General features: G+C 39.6%; 1 protein-coding gene across 2 annotated transcripts in view; it reads right to left on the reverse strand.

Annotated features, from left to right (window-relative positions):
* Positions 1 to 19,704, reverse strand: part of wdfy3 (WD repeat and FYVE domain containing 3) — a 333,550-nt gene that overhangs the window by 80,349 nt on the left and 233,497 nt on the right. For both annotated transcript variants that reach the window (XM_073065240.1, XM_073065239.1), the window contains 2 exons: positions 10,178 to 10,287; positions 7,598 to 7,780 (listed from right to left, as the gene is read on the reverse strand). In XM_073065240.1, coding sequence (XP_072921341.1) covers positions 7,598 to 7,780; positions 10,178 to 10,287 — 293 coding nt within the window. The remainder of the gene's footprint in view (positions 1 to 7,597; positions 7,781 to 10,177; positions 10,288 to 19,704) is intronic.

A 19,704-nucleotide genomic window follows, 5' to 3' on the forward strand; every position in this document is an offset into this window, starting at 1 on the left:
CTAAAATTGTACAAAACAAAAATAGTATACTGATCTTGCTTAAAATGTTGAAAAGAATGTTTCATCTTTAACTTTATGACTTTTGGAGATCAGTTCATCTTCTACTCACTGAACTATTCACTGTAACGGAGATTTTGACCAGGGGTGCCCAAACTTCTGCATGCCACTGTATATAGCCTCCTCTCTATTGTGCTTTTAGCCTAAATGACTGAGAAAGAATTGTCTCATTTTCTCTCTGCTGGCTAGAAAAACTCCATAATGATAATTTTTGATTGTCAAAATTGGCAACTTTTTAGAAATTCAGAGTTACAGTTGCAAGAAAATGTTTGTGAACCCTTTGCAATTACATGGCTTTTGAATTAATTACTCATAAAACATGGTCTGATCTTCAACAGAATCTGCTTAAATTAGTAACAAACAATTGTACTTCTTTTCATCGATATTGAGTCCACCATGGAAATAACTACATTCTAGGTTCAAAAAAGTATGTGAACGTTTGGGGTAATGCCTTCTACAAAAGCTATTTGGAGTTAGGTGTTCATTCAATTCAAATGAGATGAGATTGGAAGTGTGGGTTGCAGGGGTGCTCTGCTGCATAAAAAAGACACATAAAATCAAGATACTGACAGAGCCTGCTCTTCTCAAGAAAAATCTGTTTCTGTCTTGATCAAAACAATTTTCAGAGGACTTCAGAAGAATTGTAGAGATGTACGAAGCTGGAAAAGGCTACAAAAGCATTTCTAAAGATCTGTGTGCTCATCAGTCCACAGCAAGGGAAACTGTCTACTAATGAAGGAAATTCAGTACTGCTCTTACTCTCCATTGGAGTAGGTGCCCTGCAAAGATCACATCAGGAGCACAACGTGCATTGCTGAAAGAAGTGAGAAAGAATCCAAGGATAACAGCAAAAGACCTGCAGAAGACTCTTTTCATGTGTCCACTATAAGAAAAACATTGAACAAGAATGATGCTCATGGAAGGCCACCATGGGGGAAACCACTGCTCACCAAAAAAAAATTATTGCACATTCCAAGTTTACAAAAGACCAGTTGGATGTTCCACAATGCTTCTTGTACAATGTTCTGTGGATAGGTGAGACAAAAGTTGAACTTTTTGGCAGAAATACACACCACTATGTTTGGAGGAAAAAGGGCACTGCACACCAACAACAAAACCGCTTCGTAACTGTGAAGCATGGTGGAAGGAGCATCATGGTTTGGGACTGCTTTGCTGCCTCAGGGCAGCTTGCAATAATTAAGGGAACAATGAATACAGGAGAATGTCAGGGTAGCAGTCCGTCACCTGAAGCTTAACGGAAGTTGATGATGCAACAAGACAATGATCCAAAACACAAGAGTAAATCAACAACAAAATGATTTAAAAAGAAGAAAATTTGTGTTTTGGAATGGCCAAGTCAGAGTCCAAACCCTAACCCAACTGAGATGCTGTGGCATGACCTGAAGAGGGCGGTACATGCAGCAGTACTGATGAACTGAAACAGTTTTGCATGGAGGAATGGTCTACAATTCCACCTTGCTGTTGTGCAGTCTGATCAGCAGCTACAGGAAATACATGGTAGAGATTACTGCTGCTAAAGGAGGTTCTACCAGTTACTAAATACAAGGATTCCAGCCTGGACTGTGAAAGATTGTGTGTTCAATAAGGACATGAAAAGTACAACTGTCTGCGTTAATAGTTGAGGCAGATTGTGTTTGTCTATTATTGTGACTTTGATGAAGATCAGACCATATTTTATGAAAAAATTATGCAGAAAACCAGGTAATTGCAAAGGGTTCACAAACTTTTTCTTGCAACTATAATTGGTGAAAAAAAATTGAAACATAGATATGAGTACTGGCACACTTAAGGATTGACTATAAGATTTTCTTTACCATAGGATTTACTTTTCATCTAACAAGATTCAAGATTGTTTAATTTCATTTCCCGTAAACCAGGGTAAAGGAGAACAAAATAATTGTTACTCTGGATCTGATGTAGTACAAACAAAACCCTCAAAAGATAAATACAATAATAATAATAAACACAATAAATATAAATACATAAGATAGCTTATATACATAGATTGACTGTATGTCCATAAAATGACGCTAGGCCGTACATAAGGTGATTTACAAGAAATAATAAGTAGTGGTGGAGTTAGTGGATGATGGTATTGATTACCCTTCCTGTTTGGGGGAAGTAACAGTTTTTGAGTCTGGCAGTCCTAGTGTGGATGCTACACAGCCTCCTCCCTGATGTTATATATGTGGTGGTGGGTAGGCTGATGCTGGTGATGCGTTGGACAGTTTTGACTACCTACTGTAGAGCATTGCCTGCTGCAGTGCAGCTTCTGTAGCAAGCAGTGATGCAGATTGTCAGGTTGCACATTTATAGAATGATGTATGTATGGATGTGCAAAACTATTCAAAGATATCAATAAAGTGTGATGGAAACCTCTAGACCTGTCTAAGTGACCTACTTTTCCAACAACAATCAAGCAATTTAACACTATCCAGGACAAACTGCTTGACTGACATACCAAATATAACAGTAAATATTCACTTCTTCCACTACTGAATCAGTGTGATTACAGAGCCCATCATCATCAATATATCATCAAGCTACAACTTCCAAACTTCAAACTCTTATTCTAGAGATAGGCAGCAACACCATGCAAACATCACCATTTCCAAGTTCCTTTCAAGTTAACAAGCCATTCTGACCTGGGAACAGAAAATCAACACAAAAAAACTGAAAATACTGGAAACAGAACTAAAAACAGAAATTACTGAAAAAATACTCAGGCCAGGCACACTACCTATGATAAAGAAACATTTAACATGTCAGGTCTAAAGCATTTCATCAGAACTGAAAAAGGGAGATCACAAGTTAGTCTAAGTGGCAGATAATGGAGGAGAGGGTAACGGATGGAGCAAAATGAACATCTATAACAAGTTGAAGTAACTTAGCCACTACATGGACTTGTTAAGCTCCTTTAAGAGCCAAGGAAGATTTTACTCTTGATGCCTGAACCATGAAGAATAACTGAGCCCAGGTTCAGGACACTGTAACTGAGCTGGGAAGCAGTCATCGTGGTAGAAAAGTACAGCACAGAAACAGGTCTTTCAACCCATCAAGTCCATGCTGAAACCTTTGAAACTGCTTACTTCCATCGACTTGCACTGAGAATATGGCCCTCTATAATACCCCTACCATCCGTGTGCCTATTCAAACTTCGCTGAAATGTTGAAATTGAGCTTGCATTCACCACTTGTGCTGGTAGTTTGTTCTACACTCACATGACTCTCGAGTGAAGATATTTCCCCTCATGTTCCCTTTAAACTTTTCCCCTTTCATCCTTAACCATGACCTCTGATTGTGGTCCCACACTAACTCAGTGGGAAAAATAACTGTATGCATTTACCCTATTTATACCACTTATAATTTTTAATACCTCTATCAAATCTCCTCTCAATCTTCTACACTCTAAGGAATAAAGTCCTAACCTATTCAATCTTTCCTTATAACTCAGGTCCTTTAGACCTGGCAATATCCTTGTAAATTTTCTCTGTGCTCTTTCTATCTTATTTACACCTTTCCTGTAGGTAGATGACCAAAACTGCACACAACACACCAAATTAGACCTCACCAACATCTTACACACTTACACTTATGAATGCCAATATGCTGAAAGCTTTCTTTATGACCCTATCTACCTATGACGGATGCCATTTTCAATTGGACCTATATTGCCATATCCCTTTGTTCTACCACACTCCTGAGTTCCCTACCATTCACTGCTTAAGACTTACCCTGGTTAGTCCTACTGAAGTCCAACACCTTGCACTTGACAGCATTAAATTCCATCTGCTATTTTTCAGCCCATTTTCCCACTTGATCTAGATCCCTCTGCAAGTCTACCTCAATGTCCACTGCACCCCCAGTTTTGGTGTCATCTGCAAATTTGCTTATCCAGTTAACCACATTATCAACCAAATCATTGATATAGATGACAAACAACAACAGACACAGCACTGATCCCTGCTGCACTCCACTAATCACAGGCCCTCGGTCAGAGAGGCAACCATCTACCACCACTCTGGCTTCCCCCACAAAGCCAATGTCGAATGCAATTTACAACCTCATCTTGAATGCTGAGCAACTGAACCTTCCTGACCAGCCTCCCAGGTGGGACCTTGTTAAATGGCTTACTATGTAGACAACATCCACTGCCTTGCTTTCAATAACTTTCCTGGCAACTTTCTCAAAAAACTCCACAAGATTGCTTAGACATGACCTACCACGCACAAAAACATGCTATCAATCAGTTCATGTCTATCCAAAATACTTATATATCCTGTCCCTTAGATACCTTCCAACAACTTTCCCACGATCAGACTCACCAGCCTATAATTTCCTGGTTTATGATTAGAGCCTTTCTTGAACAGCAGAACCTCACTGGCTATCCTCCAATCATCTGGTACCTCTCCTGTTGCTAAGGATAATTTAAATATCTCTGCTAGGGACTTGTGCACTTGCCTCCCATAGGGCCCGAGGGAACACCTTGTCAGGCCCTGGAGATTTATCCACCCTGATTTGCCTCAAGACAGCAAACAGCTCCTCCTTTCTAATCTGTACAGGGTCTATGAAACTGTGTAACTGGTCTATGAGCTGCTTTGCTTCACTTCTATACACTGTGTCTGTCTGAGTAAATACAGATGCAAAAAAATTATTTTAAATCTCACCCATCTTTTTTGGCTCCATACATAGATTACCATTCTGTTCTTCCAAAGCACCAATTTTGTCCCAGCAATTCTTTTGCTCTACTTATCTGTAGAATACCTTAGGATTCTCCTTCACCTTGTCTGCTCGGGCAACCTCATGTCATGTTTTGTTTAGCCCTCCTGATTTCTCTCTCTTGCATATCGTATTCTCCAAAAGCACTCGGGGCAGACTTTAACTAACTACTACCTTTGGCATTTAAAAGGACAAGAGTATCACAGATATGAGAACTTGCTACTTTTAAGGTCCATTCCAAATCACACATTTCCAAGTCTTTGTAGCATTTTTGCCTCATTAGCCCAGGGCAAAATGGTGCACTCTACCAGCAAGCACTGAGGGAGTAACTTCTACCTCAACTTTCTCAACTGCCTCGACAGCCAGGCTCATGTGCTATTAAACAGCAAAACATGTTGTACCATGACCTAACTAGTAAGAAGCAACGAGCCTGACTAGCCCTTGAGAAGCTTCCTCAGCCTAGATTCACAAAATTCAAATTGTATTTAAGGTGCATTTGCATTTTAAATGTATACATGACAATCTTATAGTGCAGAAACTGTTTTTAAACTAAGACAAATCTAACAAATATCGATTTCACTCAATTTTTGTACAAACACCATTTCCAGAAAAGTTGGGATATTTTCCAAAATGCAATAAAAACAAAAATCTGTGATATGTTAATTCACGTGAACCTTTATTTAACTGACAAAAGTACAAAGAAAAGATTTTCAATAGTTTTACTGACCAACTTAATTGTGTTTTGTAAATATACACAAATTTAGAATTTGATGGCTGCAACACACTCAACAAAAGTTGGGACAGATTTAAAATAAGATTGAAAAGTGCACAGAATATTCAAGTAACACAGGTTTGGAAGACTCCACATTAAGCAGGCTAACTGGTAGCAGGTGAGGTATCATGACTGGGTATAAAAGTAGCGTCCATCAAAGGCTCAGTCTTTGCAAGCAAGGATGGATCGTGGCTCACCCCTTTGTGCCAAAATTCGTGAGAGAATTGTTAGTCAGTTCAAAAGGAACATTTCTCAATGCAAGATTGCAGAGAATTTAGGTCTTTCAACATCTACAGCACATAATATTGTGAAAAGATTCAGAGAATTCAGAGACATCTCAGTGTGTAAAGGGCAAGGTCGGAAACCACTGTTGAATGCGCGAGATCTTTGAGCCCTCAGGCGGCACTGCCTAAGAAACCGTCATGCTACTGTGACAATTATAGCCACCTGGGCTCGGGAGTACTTCGGAAAACCATTGTCACTTAACACAGTCCGTCACTGCATCCAGAAATGCAACTTGAAACTGTATTACGCAAGGAGGAAGCCATACTATGCAGAAACACCGGCCAACTCTATGCAGAAACACCGGCGAGTTCTCTGGGCCCGAGCTCATCTCAGATGGACCGAAAGACTGTGGAACCGTGTGTTGTGGTCAGATGAGTCCACATTTCAGCTAGTTTTCGGAAAAAAAGGGCGTCGAGTTCTCCATGCCGAAGATGAAAACGACCATCCTGATTGTTATCAGCGAAAGGTGCAAAAGCCAGCATCTGTGATGGTATGGGGGTGCATCAGTGCCCATGCCATGGGTGAGTTGCATGTATGTGAAGGTACCATTGACTCTGAGGTATATATTAGGATTTTAGAGAGACATATGCTGCCATCAAGGCGACGTCTCTTCCTGGGACGTCCATGCTTATTTCAGCAGGACAATGCCAGACCACATTCTGCATGGGCTACAACAGCGTGGCTTTGTAGACACAGAGTGCGTGTGCTTGACTGGCCTGCTGCCAGTCCAGGTCTATCTCCTATTGAAAATGTATGGCGCATCATGAAGAGGAGAATCAGACAACGGAGACCACGGACTGTTGAGCAGCTGAAGTCTTATATCAAGCAAGAATGGACAAAATTTCCAATTGCAAATCTACTACAATTAGTATCCTCAGTTCCAAAATCATTAAAAAGTGTTATTAAAAGGAAAGGTGATGTAACACAATGGTAAACATGCCTCTGACCCAACTTTTGTTGAGTGTGTTGCAGCCATCAAATTCTAAATTTGTGTATATTTACAAAACACAATTAAGTTGGTCAGTAAAACTATTGAAAATCTTTTCTTTGTACTTTTGTCAGTTAAATAAAGGTTCACGTGAATTAACATATCACAGATTTTTGTTTTTATTGCATTTTGGAAAATATCCCAACTTTTCTGGAAATGGGGTTTGTAAATAATGACAATGTACTTCAGGTGTGTACTTGCTTCTACCCTCCTTCCAGTTGAGAGGACAGGTTGCGAAATAAGCATTTAAGACATTAATAATGTGAAAAGAAGAATTAAGAAGTTATTTAAATCTCGTGGCTCCTAATTAGTTGATAGATTAATATTTTCACACATTAAACACAAAATAAAAGGATATCTAGTTATAAATCCTTCTTGTACTCTTGGTCAATCACTCAAAAACTTCGAGACCATATATTTCAGTGTTGCGCATCAATGCATTTAAAAAATCAATTACATTCATTTTCACCAATTGATAAATTGTTTTCAGTTAATTATAAAATTACTCAACTAAAAATTACCTTTTTGGAAATTCACAATATGTAACAGACCTTTCACCTTACTAATCACATCTCTAACTCAGCTGTCAGGATTTACAGCTTAATCAAAATACCAGAAACAGTTAAATCAAAATTATTCATGCCTTTTTGTTCTATTTCTAATGATTCTTGCAATAATAAAAGAAGATTGTTTTCACGTCACCAATTGTCTATATCTATGACCATTTCACTTCAAGTTAATTTTATGTATCTTACCCATATGATTTTGCCAGCACTTTAAAGCTGCATCTTCAATGAGTGGCCGAGCTGTAGATAAGTCCACCAGTCCACGCTCATTTGTAGGTAGTGTTACTTTGAAAATCTCCTCAAGAGCTTGTTTTTTACTTACAATTAGTTCAGTCCAAACCCGATTCACAGCCTTGAGAAGAAGCTGTCGGCCTAAAGTTAGAAATAGTAAATTAAAATGCAACTGATCTCAAATGTGATATTTTCAGAAATATTGTGCAGTTCATATAAAATCAGCTAAAATATAAGTCTCTTACTTATTCTTGTTAGTGCTCCTGGTCTGTTAGCATTTTTATTTTCAGACATATTTGATTTTAAATTAACTTGTTTGATTATAGTTGGTCAAAATTAGATTAAAACTAGTATTTTAGAAACATATATGGTGGTACATTGCAGAAATCTGCTACTGTACACAGGTCAAGGAACAAGTACAAGGGAGTGGAGTACTAAATTCCACAAACATCTTGGATTTTTCTTACTTTTCCTTTATTTTCCCAAAGAAAATGATCACTTGTTTTAAAAAAATATTATGTATTGGCATCTACTGTATTTATTTGGTAGTTATTGAAAAACATTATTTTCTTAGCACCCTGATTATAGCCACATAACTTTGTGCAGATCTTTTAATATTAGAAAATGTTAGTTTCCAATATTAAAATCTAATCAACAAGCTCCAAAACATAGGCCTCTGTACTTCCCTCTGCAACTGGATCCTTGACTTCCTCACTGAGAGACCACAGTCAGTGCAGATCCTTGCTGATAATCAATAGTAGCAGACTTCAAGAATGCATGCTTAACCCACCACTCTACTCTCTCTACACCCATAACTGCATAGTTAGGCACAACTCAAACACCATCCATAGATATGCCAACAACACAGCTACTGTTCAGAGTTTCAGATGGTGACAAGGTGGCAGACAGGAGTGGAATAGATCACCTGGTTGAGTGGGGTTGCAACAACAAACATGCCTTGAATGTGGATTTCAGGAAGGAGAAGTCATGGGAACATACACCACCTTCACTGGGCGATCAGCAGTGGAAAGGGTGAGCATTTTCATGTTCTGGGTAATAACATCTCTGAAGATCTATCTTCAACATACTGATATGACTACAAAGAAAGCACACCAGTGGCTATATTGCAACAGGAGTTTGAGGAGACTTGGTATGTCACCAAAGACACTCACAAATTTCTACTGATGTACCATGGCGAGCATTCTAACTGGTTGCATCAGTCTAGTATGGACGGACCATTGCACAGGATCAGAAAAAGCTGCAGAAAGTTGTAATTTCAGCCAGCTCCATTATGGGCACTAGACATCCAAACATCGAGGACACCTTACAAATGCAATGCTTCAAAAAGGTGGCATTCATCATTGGGGACCTCCATCACCCAGGACTTGCTCTCTTCTCATTGCTACTATCAAGGAGGAAGTACAGGAGCCTGAAGGCACATAACTCAAGGTTTCGGGAACAGCTTCTTCCTCTCCGCTATCAGCTTTCTGAATGGACAATGAATCCATGAATTCAACTTTACTACTTTTTTCTCCTCTCTTTTTGTACATTTATATACAATTGCAAATTATAAATTTTTATTATTATGTATTGCAACTTACTACTGCTGCAAAACAAGAAATTTCGTGACATAAGCCAGTGATTTTAAGCCCGATTCTGATAAATCACATCAGACTAACAAAACATTCCCAAATTAAAGGTGATACTTGAATATAGGTAAAACAGGTTTTAAGGAGGATTTTACAATTGGGAAAAATGGCTATTTCAAAATGTAGAAAAGCATGCTATGGGCTTGGTATCACTCAGCAATATCATTCAAAGAATCACTGTGTTCCACAATGAAAGTTTTCATTATCACCTCTAATCCATTAAATGACTTTGTGTTCTCATACCAGTTATCAACCATCTAGCCTTAGAGATGAGTCAAAATTAAACAAATGGAAGACCAAAAATAAAAGTAAGAAATTCTGTAAATACTCAGCAGGATTAAGTTGCATCTGTGGAAGGAGGAAAAGAGTTAATATTTCAATTCTAAGACCCTTTATCCGAATCAGGGAAGAAAGGAAAGTTAGTTAGTTTTAAGTTGCAGAGAGGATGAGGGAAGGATGTTACTATACAAGCTGTAGCTCCCTCAATGTTCTAGTGACTCCCGTACAATCGGATTAACTGATGCTGCTTATATGGAGTTTGCAGTTGCTCCTCACAGTCACGTGGGTTATCTCTAAGTATTTCAGTTTCTATCCACATCCAAGGGAACATTGCTTGGTCAATAAATCAGTGAAATTCTTTGAGAGGAAATAACTGCTAAGCTATGAAGGCAGTAAAAGTCACAAATAAAAAGGAAAAGCATATTGGCTACATGCATAATGTAATAAATAATTTGGTCATGCTATTATTAATTTTTTGTTATTTTTCAGCAACTAATTCTTCAAAATTTACTTGACTATAGTCAGCACAGAGAAGGAAGTGAAAAGTCTAGGAAAGTTGTAAACCGAAGAGTTAAATAATGCAATTGGGAAATTTTAATTCATAATTTACCTTCACTAATATCTTGGCTATGAGTTCCATCTGGTTCGAGATCAGAAGGTATCATGACGTGCCATGTTGTCATTCTGGCTTCTGCTTCCAGACCAAATCCCTCAAGACTACTGCAAGGATTAGAAAATACATTCATAGTATCAATGCTTTTATGTCAAATGTGGAGACAATACATTTTTGTGTTCCTGCAAAATATAGATTATATAACCCCCTGCATAATTTAAGCAACCAGGTTCTGATAATATCCAAAGTAACATTGCCAAAAAAAAATTGCAACCAGCTCAATCACAAAAATGATTAATCTTCCAGGATCCACACAACTTTCACCAGTATGCATTCAACTAATCTAAAGTTAACTATGCCACTAACACTGACAAATACATACCACCTATCATATTGTAAAATGCTTCCGCACTTTCCAATGGCAGTTCTCATCACCAATATTTCAGGATCAAAACCTGACATTTCATTTGGAGGTATGTAGAAGAAAAAGAGAAAACAAGGACAGAAAAGATGAAACAGAATATTATGAATAAGGACATTGGCAGTTTTTCATGAGCTATTTACAGAAGGCAAAAAGGATTAACAGAAGGCCATGAAAGTCTTGGAATAATTGACTCCTAGAGGCAACAAAAGCAGTCACTAAGTAGTTGCAGGAGAGATGCAGGTGATGTTGAAAAGCAAGAGTGTCATCCTTTTGCACTTATGTATGAAATACAGGTGTTGCTGACAGAATAATGTTTAAACATGCTCCCCCAACAGCCTTTGAGAAACTGGCAGCAACACACCTTCTCCAACTATTGCAGTCCTTATGGAGAAGGTTGATAGATACTTGCAATATTATAACCCTGTGACAAGAATGAAGATATACTCACAAGTGAAAACACTACCTCTAATAAAAAAAAGGGAGAACTGATGGTGCAGTGATACCCAAAGGCAGGTCCTGAGGATCTGGGTTGAGTTCCACTGCAGCAGATGGTGCTAAATTCAAATTCAAAGACAACCATGAAAACAACTGTTGATAGCTCTAAAGATCCATCTGATTCACTGATGTCTTATAGGGGAAGAAATCTGCCATGCTTTCCTGGCATCCACATATGCCTAGACCCACGGCAATGTGGTTAACTTTTTACTGTCCTCTGAAATGGCCCAGCAAATAATTCAGTTATAATGAACCACTAGAAAGCTACAAGGAAATACAACTGGACAGATCACCTAGAAGTGACCTGTTAATTCTGTAAAGTTCTCCTAGTGACAACTGAGGGCCTCTGTCAAAACTGGGAAAATTGTCTCACAGACTTGTCAAGCAACAGTCTGACAATGTTATAATCAACAACAAACCATTCCTTACAAATGACGTCCCAAACACCACCATCTTCATCCCTGGGCATAACCTGTTCCACCGGCAGGACAGACTGAGCTGAAGTGGTGACACAGAAGTATACGGTTGGGAGGGCACAATCCCGAGGCTCCTCAACATTGATTCCGGATCCCATGAATTCTAATGACATTAGATTAAAAATGTGCCAAGAAACCTTTTGCTGGTTCCCACCTAACGTCCCCCTTGGCTGATTGATCAATTCCACACCATGTAGAAAGTAATTTGGAGGAAGCATTGAGTGTGGCAAAGATGCAGAACACGCTCTGGTGTGGGAGCCCAACCTCCATTACAAAGTATCACTACCAAGCAACACTGCCATTAGATTTTGTCTGCATCAGGTAGTGAGGTAACCAACAAGGGAAAAACCCATCACAAACAAGAGAAAATCTGCAGATGCTGGAAATCCAAGCAACACACACACACAAAATGCTGGAGGAGCTCAGCAAGTCAGGCAGCATCTAGGAAAACAGTACAGCTGACGTTTTGGGCCGAAACCCCTGCAACGTTGACTGTACTTTTTTCCTAGATTCTTTTTTCCTAGTTCCTCCAGCATTTTGTGTGCGTTGCAAAGGAACAACCTATCCTTGTCCCCACCAATCTACCTGTTGCAGATGTATCTGTCCACAACAGTTATTGGAAGGTATTCTAAGGGATCAGATAAATAGGTATTTGTACAGAGACTGATTAGGGATAGTTGACATGGCTTTGTGATGGGTAGGTCATGACCAATCTACAGGAGTTTTTCTGGGAAGTTACCAGGAAAGTTGATGTACGAAAAGTAATGGATTTCATCCAAATGGACTTTAACAAGGCCTTTAATAGGGTCCTGCATGGGAGGTTGGTCAACAAGGTTCAGTTAATTGGCATTTACGATGGGGTACTAAGTTGGATTTGACTTTGGTTTGAAGCCAGAGAGTGGTAGTTGATGGTTGCCTCTTTGACTGGAGGCTGGTAACCAGTGCTGCAGGGATAGAGGCTAGGCCCCACTGCTGTAGATGACAGAGTACTGTGTAAAAGTCTTAGGCACATATATAGCTAAGGTGGCCATGACTTGCATAGTACTGTATTTGTCAATGTGGAGCAGAAAGAGAGTTTGTAGATCTGGCAGGAGCAAGAGATGTTATGAATGGCGAGGCTGGAGAGCTGTGGGAAGGGTGTGGAACAGGTGGCAGAGAAGGAGTGCCAGGGGCAGGAGGTAGCACACTCAGCCCTGGAACACCAGGCAAAATCATTTGATACCAAACAATTGATCTTTACAGAATGTCTCACTGGTGCTTCCCGCTCCCTCCCTCTCCCTCCCCCATTCCCAACCATGATTCCCCTCTCAATGCCCCCTTCCCGCTCTCAGTCCACAATAGAGAACCGTATCAGCATCTGGTTTATCATCACTCACATATGTCATGGTTTCCTTTTTTTGGCGGCAACAGTACAGAAATGACTACAGTACAGAGCAAAAGCCTTAGGCACTCTAGCTATATGCGCCTAAGACTTTTGCACAGTGCCTACTGTATATCAATGATCTAGATGATAATATGGTTAACCGGATGAGCATATTTAAAAATGACACTAAAATTGGGGGCAGAGTGGACAGTGAGGAAGATTAGCAAAGCTTGTAGCGGGATCTGGACAGATAGAAAAAATAGTCTGAAAATGGCAGATGGAATTTAATGCAGATAAGTGTAAGATTTCGCAGTTTAGAAGGACAACCAGGGTAAGAATTACACAGTGAGCAGTAGAGCACTGAGGAGAACAGTAGGACTGAACGATCCGGGAATGCAAATTCATAATTCCCTTGAAAGTGGTGTTGCAGTAATGTCATAAAAAGAGTTTCTAGCACTATGGTCATTGTTCTTCATAAATCAAAGTATTTGGTACAGGGGTTTTGATGTTATGTTGAGTTTGTATAAAATGTTGCTGAGGCCTAATTTGGAGTATTGTGTGTAGTAATGGTCACCTACTCACAGGACAGATGTCATTCACATTGAAAGAGTGCAGAGAAAATTTGCATGTATGTTGTCAGGACTGGAGGACCTGAATTATTCGGAAAGGTTGAATAGGTTAGGAATTTATTTCCTGGTGCATAGTACTATGTTGTAAATTCAAAACATTAAATTAATTCAAAGGAAGATGCAGGGCGTCTTAAGTATAGGTGTAACTTTAAGTGAGGTGTGCATGTATCACATGGTAGTGTGATGATGTATGCAATTAACAGATTTTTACACATAATCTGTGTTAATTATTCAAAGAAACAAGAATGCTTAAACAATATATAAATACACAACACTCCTCCCTGTTCAGCTATAAACAACTCAGTAGAGAATGTATCAGAACTATATACATAGTATATTACAGTGGCATGTAAAAGTTTGGGCACCCCTGGTCAAAATTTGTTACTGTGGATAGCTAAGCGAGTAAATGATCTGATTTCCAAAAGGCATAAAGTTAAAGATGACACATTTCTTTAATACTTTAAGCAAGATTACTTTTTTTTATTTCAATCTTTTACAGTTCCAAAATAAAAAAAAGGAAAAGGGCCTGAAGCAAAAGTTTGGGCACCCTTCATGGTCAGTACTTAGTAACACCCCCTTAGGCAAGTATCACAGCTTGTAAATGCTTTCTGTATTCAGCTAAGAGTCTTTCAATTCTTGTTTGGGGGATTTTTGCCCATTCTTCCTTGCGAAGGACTTGTTTCCAAAATGCATCAGGCTTGTTTAGATGTTCCTTTGCAAACTTCTGACACTGAATTTTGTGGTGAGGACGCAGGAAAGGTTTTCTTCTGATGACTCTTCCATGAAGGTCATAGTTGTGCAGGTGTCGCTGCACAGTAGAACAGTGCACCACCACTCCAGAGTCTGCTAAATCTTCCTGAAGGTCTTTTGCAGTCAAACTGAGATTTTGATTTGCCTTTCTAGCAATCCTATGAACAGTTCTCTTAGAAAGTTTTCTTGGTCTTCCAGACCTTAACTTGACCTCCATCGTTCCTGTTAACTGCCATTTCTTAATTACATTATGAACAGAGGGACGGCTACCTGAAAACACTTTGCTATCTTCTTATAGCCTTCTCCAGCTTTGTGGGCATCATTTATTTTAATTTTCTGATAGCTAAGCAACTGCTTAGCGGAGCCCATGGCTGCTGATTGTTGGGACAAGGTTTGAGGAGTCAGGGTATTTATAAAGCTTTGAAATTTGCATCACTTGGCCTTTCCTAACGATGACTGTGAACAAGCCATAGCCCTAACAAGCTAATTAAGGTCTGAGACCTTGGTTAAAGTTATCTGTGAGCTCAAATCTCTTGGGGTGCCCAAACTTCTGCATGGTTCTCCTTTCCTTCTTTTCACTCTAAAATTGTACAAAACAAAAATATTACACTAATCTTGCTTAAAATATTGAAAAGAATGTTTCATCTTTAACTTTATGACTTTTGGAGATCAGCTTATCTTTTACTTGCTTAGCTATTCATAGTAACAGAGATTTTGACCAGGGGTGCCCAAACGTTTGTATGCCACTGTATATACAGACATCCACAGCATAGTAAATTTGAAGTTGTTCCATTCAGGCTGAAAGATTTCATTACCGTGGAGGATTTCTTGCTCTTGTGGAATAATATCTTTCCTGACAAGGTTGGTCGCTCTGCTTGGCAGGTGAGACTTATTGCGGTGAAATAATCTCAGGTTCTGGGTTCCCCTCTGTGGTGGTTGTAGCTGACGACTCTGGGACTACATGAAGTGGTTCTGACAGCTCTGGACACCTTTCTTCTCTTTTCCCCGATCGCTGGATCTCTTTCTATCCCTTTCTTTCTCACGTTCCTTCTCTTTCACACAATTCTCCTTCTCATTCACATTCTTTCCCTTCATTTCTTCCCTCTGTTTTCTTCTAGTTTATACACCTTGATCTTGGGAAAGTCCACGGAGTTCACTGGTGTATTCTCTTATTACTCCTTCCATTGCTCCCTTTACAATCTGACCTCTCCTCTTGGGTTTCCACATTATTATCTGATGAATCCTCTGTTTTCTTATCTTAATTGACTCCTTTCTTCTTGGCCTTCCATTCATCCAGCTGGACTTTGGTCTTTGCATCTACTTCTACAAGCAGCTTTTTGTCTCCCACTTGAAGTTCATGCAATAACTTTAATGCTCACAGAGTAGATTCTGGTTCTTCATACTCACAAAGCCAAATGCTTGCTACTTTCCTGAATCTCCTTGAACTCTCTTCCAGCTTAAAACCAAGCCTCATTTTGCAAGTAACTACTCAATTAACACATCAGAAGATTTCTCAGATATATTGCCCATAAAAATTGTTGCAGTTGAGCCAAGGGTCATTTTCACACTTCCTCTGAGCAGTATGGTCCTCCTTTGGTCCAATATGCTTTCCAACCAGAGGCATAGAGGTGGGCACCAACACCTGTTTGTCCTCTGTTGGGCATCATCTAGAACCTTTCTTAATTTGGCTTTATTGCAGGCTTCTGTTTGGCATCTTTGAAATGCCGTTCAGACTCACTTTGTGGAATGAAACAGCTGTCCAATTCCATTTTGATTAATTTGTCGTTCACTTCTGGTGTAAGCCATATTGCTTGTTTGTTGTTAATTTTCACACATAAATCTCAAGGCTACACAATCCTGTGTCACTCTCATCAATAAGATTTTTCATCACCAGCGTGCACATTAGTGCTCTTTTTGAAACTGCAACTTGAACTTTTACCTTTTGCCCTTCTCTGTGCAATCAGTTTATTTTTGTCTGTCCGACATGCTCTCCTACTTTGTTACATTTTCTGCAAATTTCATCTTTAAGCCTGCCTGCATTTATTTGGTGTATGTGACCCCCTGCCACAATGATAACACAATTTGTTTGGCCAGGCTGGTTTCTGTTTAGACCCAGCAATTTTGTTCACACTTACTTTCATTCCTGACTGCAACTCAATTGCGTCACTCTCTGCAGCTTTCATTGAAATGGTGCTGTTCACTGCTTGTTTGAATATAAGCTGTGCTTCGGTTAGGAGCTATTTTTGAAAGCTTTCTTGTAAGATTACACAAACTAAACAATCTCTTAGTGTATTATTAAGTCTATTATCAAATTGACAGTACTTAGACAATCTCTTCATTTCAGCCATATACGCTGAACTGGTCTCCCCTTTTTGATTCCAGTTATGAGACCTAAACCTTTCTGTAACCAACAATGGGTTTGGTTCTAAGTGTTCTTGCATCACTTTTACCATAGCATCAAAACTCATTTCTGATGGTTTGGATGGAGCAGTCAATCTTAGAAGCAAACTGTATGCCTTTAAACCCAATATACTTAGCAAAATTGGAACTCGCTTCTCATTGGTTATTTAATTTGCTTCAAAATACTGTTCCAATAGCCAATTACCACTGTGTAATCAAACCTGTCAATCTTTCCAATGTAGCCAGCTATTTCTGATTTTTTTTTTAAAAATGACTTATCACCTGGTACTCACCCTTTAATCAACCCTGAAATCTTCTGTTTATGTCCTTTTTAAAAAAAAAATTTGATCCTGTCTTTGCTTCTGAAGACGCATGCTGTTTCGACATTGCTCTTGCTGTGTCTTACTTAATTCCAAAGGTCTTGTTGCAACAAGTCCATAGCCATGTTGGGTTCATCTCAAAAATACCCTGTCACCAATATGTTTTGTAACTTCAAAACATTAGACTAATTCAAAGGAAGATCTGAGGAGTCCGAAATGCAGGTTTAACTTTGTCTTTATTTTAAGCGAGCTGCGCACGTATCACACTACCACACAATAGTGTGATGACATATGTAATTAATGTGCTTTAAAATATAACCTTTATTAATTATTTAAACCAACAGCAATGCTTAATTAAGTAATAGATATACAAGATTATTCGAATATTATTGAAATATTGAATATACAACACGTAAGAGAATGAGGGAAGATTTTTCAGAGGTATACAAAATTATGAGGGGTATACATAGGGCAAATGCAAACACGCATTTTCCACTGAGACTGGGTGAAATTTGAACCAGATGGTTTAAGGACGAAAGGTGAAATGTTTAAGGGGAAAATGGGGGGAACTTCTTCACTCAGAGGTTGTTGAGAGTACGGAAGGAACGGCTAGCAGAAGTGGTGGATGTGGGTTAGATTTCAACATTTGTTCAAGTTTAAGTTGACGAAAGAGGTGGTCAACCTGAGGTACCAGGTGAGATCATCCATTATGTGCACTCCCAGAAACTCCCACGTGCTCCTAATTTTCTTCACAGAGAAGTCGTGTTGTGTAGTGATGAATGGTCAGACAGCACCTTCCTGATGTTCAATCACCTCTTTGGTTTTGTTCACATTCTGCTCGATCCATTCTATCAGCCACTCTTGTACCCCATTTTGTCGTTGATGAGGCCAACCACTTTTGTGTCATCAGCAAGCTGAACAGGCAGCCCTGGAGAAGCACTGGTGTTCAGTGTGATGAAGCTGCAGATGTTTTTGCCAACACAGACTGATGGGTCCTTTCTTTCAAGAAGTCCAGGATCCAGTTACAAAGAGAGGTGTTCAGACCCAATGAGGATAGGTTACCCACCAGCTCCTGAGGTCACATTTAAGAGAAATTTAGACAGGTACATGGACAGGAGGGTTATAGAAACATAGAAAATAGGTGCAGGAGTAGGCCATTTGGCCCTTTGAGCCTGCACCACCATTCAGTATGATCATGGCTGATCATCCAACTCAAAACCCTGTACCTGCTTTCTCTCCATACCCCTGATCCCTTTAGCCACAAGGGCCATATCTAACTTCCTCTTAAATATAGCCAATGAACCGGCCTCAACTGTTTCCTGTGGCAGAGAATTCCACAGATTCACCACTCTCTCTGTGAAGAAGTTTTTCCTCATCTCCGTCCTAAAAGGCTTCCCCTTTATCCTTAAACTGTGACCCCTCGTTCTGGACTTCCCCAACATCGGAAATAATCTTCCTGCATCTAGCCTGTCCAATCCCTTTAGAATTTTATACGTTTCAATAAGATCCCCCCCTCAATCTTCTAAATTCCAGTGAGTATAAGCCTAGTCGATCCAGTCTTTCTTCATATGAAAGTCCAGGAATCAATCTGGTGAACCTTCTTTGTACTCCCTCTATGGCAAGAATGTCTTTCCTCAGATTAGGGGACCAAAACTGCACACAATACTCTAGGTGCGGTCTCACCAAGGCCTTGTACATCTGCAGTAGAACCTCCCTGCTCCAGTACTCAAATCCTTTTGCTATGAATGCCAACATACCATTTGCCTTTTTCACCGCCTGCTGTACCTGCATGGCCACCTTCAATGACTGGTGTACAATGACACCCAGGTCTCGTTGCACCTCCCCTATTCCTAATCGGCCACCATTCAGATAATAATCTGTTTTCCTGTTCTTGCAACCAAAGTGGATAACCTCACATTTATCCACATTAAATTGCATCTGCCATGAATTTGCCCACTCACCTAACCTATGCAAGTCACCCTGCATCCTCTTAGCAACCTCCTTACAGCTAACACCGCCGCCCAGCTTTGTGTCATCCACAAACTTGGAGATGCTGCATTTAATTCCCTCGTTTAAATTATTAATACATATTGTAAACAACTGGGGTCCCAGCACTGAGCCTTGCGGTACCCCACTAGTCACTGCCTGCCATTCTGCCATTCTGAAAAGGTCCCGTTTACTCCCACCCTTTGCTTCCTGTCTGCCAACCAATTCTCTATTCACATCAATACCATACCCCCAATACCGTGTGCTTTAAGTTTGCACACTAATCTCCTGTGTGGGACCTTGTCAAAAGCCTTTAGAAAATCTATATATACCACATCCACTGGCTCTCCCCTATCCACTCTACTAGTTACATCTTCAAAAAATTCTATAAGATTCGTCAGACATGATTTTCCTTTCACAAATCCATGCTGACTTTGTCCGATGATTTCACCTCTTTCCAAATGTGCTGTTATCACATCTTTGATAACCGACTCTAGCATTTTCCCCACCACCGATGTCAGACTAACTGGTCTATAATTCCCCGGTTTCTCTCTCCCTCCTTTTTTAAAATGTGGGGTTACATTAGCCACCCTCCAATCCTCAGGAACTGATCCAGAATCTAAGGAGTTTTGAAAAATGATCACTAATGCATCCACTATTTCTTGGGCTACTTCCTTAAGC

Source organism: Hemitrygon akajei, chromosome 13 (assembly GCF_048418815.1).
Source record: "Hemitrygon akajei chromosome 13, sHemAka1.3, whole genome shotgun sequence".
NCBI classification, from domain to species: Eukaryota; Metazoa; Chordata; class Chondrichthyes; order Myliobatiformes; family Dasyatidae; genus Hemitrygon; species Hemitrygon akajei.